The sequence below is a fragment of the Tyto alba genome, unplaced genomic scaffold (assembly GCF_018691265.1).
Source record: "Tyto alba isolate M040663 unplaced genomic scaffold, T.alba_DEE_v4.0 Super-Scaffold_30, whole genome shotgun sequence".
NCBI classification, from domain to species: domain Eukaryota; kingdom Metazoa; phylum Chordata; class Aves; order Strigiformes; family Tytonidae; genus Tyto; species Tyto alba.
In genome coordinates, this window is record NW_024881305.1 from 1,249,923 (window position 1) to 1,252,705 (window position 2,783).

Consider the following 2,783-nt stretch of genomic DNA (forward strand, 5'->3'; position numbering starts at 1 on the left):
GCACCCTATAGCCCTGTGCCAGCTGGCACTGCACCCCCCAGCAGCCAGCACTGCACCCCATGCCCAGGCTGCCGTGCAGAAGTCTCCAAGCCCTGCCCTGGCACCGCTGCCGTGCAGACCCATACCCACACCCTGCCTGTTCACATGAGGACTCCAGGGCCAGCGCCTGCCCGCGGGCACCCCAAAAGCAGCTCCTGGGTGAAGTGGGGCTGCGCCGGGCCTGGCTGGGCTTCGCCTGGGCGTGAAGGGTGCCTGCGCGGCAGGAGGGGCCAGGCGAGGCGGGGAGGAATGCGAGTGGGAGAGCAGCCGGGCATGTAGCGACAGCTCCTGGGGCGCGCAGCGCCGGGGATCCCACACGCTGCACGGGGCAGGGAGCAGAGCCCCGGCAACAGGGCTGGCAGCCGGCATGGGGCACCCCGTCGTTCACCCCCTCTGAAGGCCAGGGAGCAGAGGGCAGCGAGTGCCCCAGGGGCAGCACGGCTGCCGTGGGGGTCCTGGCCCCGAGGAGCTCGGCTCCGACGTGGAGGGGCTGGAAATCCCCCAGCGGGTGATGCCCGGCTGCGTCCACACGAGGTGCTGAGGGTCCCAGGGGGGCTGAGGAGCCGCTATGACCCCTGAGAAGGTGCTGAGAGAGGGGGTGCTGGAGAAACGGAGCGGGGGGCTGCTGCAGCTCTGGAAGAAGAAGCGGTGCCTGCTGACAGAGAAGGGGCTGCAGCTCTTCGAGCCCAAGGGCTCGCGGCGCAAGGAGCTGAGCTTCGCCCGCATGAAGGCAGTGGAGTGCGTGGAGTGGAAGGAGCGGCACATCTACTTCACGGTGGTGATGGACGACAGCCACGAGATCGATTTCCGCTGTGCCCAGGAGGACCCGGGCTGGAACGCCGAGATCACCATGGGCCTCGTCCGCTTCAAGAACCAGCAGGCGATCCAGGTTGTTCGCGCCCGGCACAGCTGCCGAGCAGGTACCGGACCCCCCGCCGTGCCGCGGGTTGGGGTGCAGGACCCACTAGAGGATGAGGTCCCCAGCTGCCGGGTCCCATCTCCAAGTGGTTCGGCTTCCCCATGGGAATCACAGAGGGGGTCCCATGGATGGAGATGGGTTTGCAGGGTGGTGGTCCCATGACCCCCCTGCACTGGCTGGGGTCTGCCCTTCACACCCCCCCACCGGGTTTCACCTCCCCCCATCCCTGGAGAGGAACTTTCTAACACTGTCCTTCTGGCTGGGGTGGCCCCGAGGGATGTGGGGCTCTTTGCCATCCTGCACGTGGGATGATGGTGAGGACTGTGGCTGGCCCCACTCCCCAGCTCCCCCCGGGGCTGGATCCTCCCCGCATCCCAGCGCTGGCCGGGTGGGTAACAAGCGCCTTCTCTCCGCAGTGGTGCAGTTCGACACAGCCCCGGTGGGACAGCCCGCGGACACGCAGCATCCAACGAGCAGGATGGAGATGGCCCTTGGCTCAGCACGCGGTGGGGAGAACGGGATCCCGGTGGGCAAATGAGGCCACTGCTGTCTGCGGCCCGGGGACAGGGACAGTGGCCCCGGGGGAGGCCAGTGCAGGCGCTGGCCCCCCCATCCTGCGGCAGGACTGAGGCACCGCAGAGGCTGGGCTGGCACAGCTACGGGGCTCAAGCCACATCCCCTTGGCATGATGGGGCAAAGGACACAGACAGAGCCACCACCTGTGGCTCCGGACGTGGCAGGAGGTGACATCCCTTCCTGGGGTCCCACCATCCTTCAGCTGACACCGCCAGGACCTTGGTGGGCTGGTGGGGACCCCAGACCTCTCCTGTAGGACAGGAGAAGGGAGGGGTGAGGTTGAGCCTGAAGGAAGCAGTGCGACGGTGAGCTCTGCCCACATGCCGGTGACACTGGGACAGATGGATATAGGCGGGGACATGGCTCCCCTGAGCCCCCCATGTTGAGAAGGGGCTGGAGAGCTGCTGCTGCAGCAGGGACCCCTCTGGGCACCGTACCTGGATGGCGCAGTGATGTGGCCGTGTTGCTGGACACTGTCCTGCTCTGGGCTGTTCTTGGGCTAATGGGAGACGCTGGGGAAGGCAGTGGGGACCCCGACTCCATGTACCAAGTGTCTCCAAACAGGACCTTCTGCTGCTTATCTTGGTGTTGCTTTGATTTGTGGGACCCTGCAGAGTATGTCAGAGCACAAATCCTGCACAGAGCTTCGCTGGTTGCTGGCATCCCCCTAAATCTGTCAGCATCCCGCAGTCGGGCTCCAAACCCTGCTGCTGCCACCCCGAGCCTCTCCCGTCGCTCATGTCCCCGGGGATTCCCACGGCGGTTTGTGGGCAGGCGACCCAGGAGCAGTGCTGCCTGGTTTTGCAGGCAGGGATGGCGGGCAGGGGAAGGGATGGCTCTGCCTTGACAGGCAACGCAGACGCAAGAGCCTCGAGCCACCGAGCTCCGCAAGCCGGAGCCTGAGCCCCAGCCCGGCGGCCGGAGGCGCTGCAGATCCTTCCGGAGATTGCCCGGCTGCGTGGGAATCGGGGAGCGCGGCGCCCCGTCCCCCCGGGGGCCGTGGCAGCCAGCCCCAGCCTGCGGGCCGGCCGCCTCCGCCAGACCCCGACCCGCCAGGGCACACAAAGTCTTGTCCCCATGCCAGGACAACTCCGGGGTGGCTTTGGGGAGAGACGGTGGCGTGGCTGGAGCCAGCTCACTGTGCAGGGCCGGGCTCGTGCTGGGTCTTTCTGAGTGGCTTGAGGAATAAGTATTTTGGTGGTTTTTCACCCAAGGAAGCCTGCTTGGCCATCCCTGGACCTCAGAGCTT

The 2,783-nt window shown here is 66.7% G+C and overlaps 1 protein-coding gene across 1 annotated transcript; it reads left to right on the plus strand.

Moving 5' to 3' along the window:
- Positions 1-309: 309 nt before the first annotated feature.
- PHLDA3 (pleckstrin homology like domain family A member 3) lies at positions 310-2,114 on the plus strand. The gene is made up of 2 exons (XM_033001970.2): positions 310-959; positions 1,375-2,114. Exons 1-2 carry the CDS (start codon positions 608-610, stop codon positions 1,494-1,496), a joined length of 474 nt encoding a protein of 157 aa, XP_032857861.1. The 5' UTR covers positions 310-607; the 3' UTR covers positions 1,497-2,114.
- Positions 2,115-2,783: the final 669 nt, after the last annotated feature.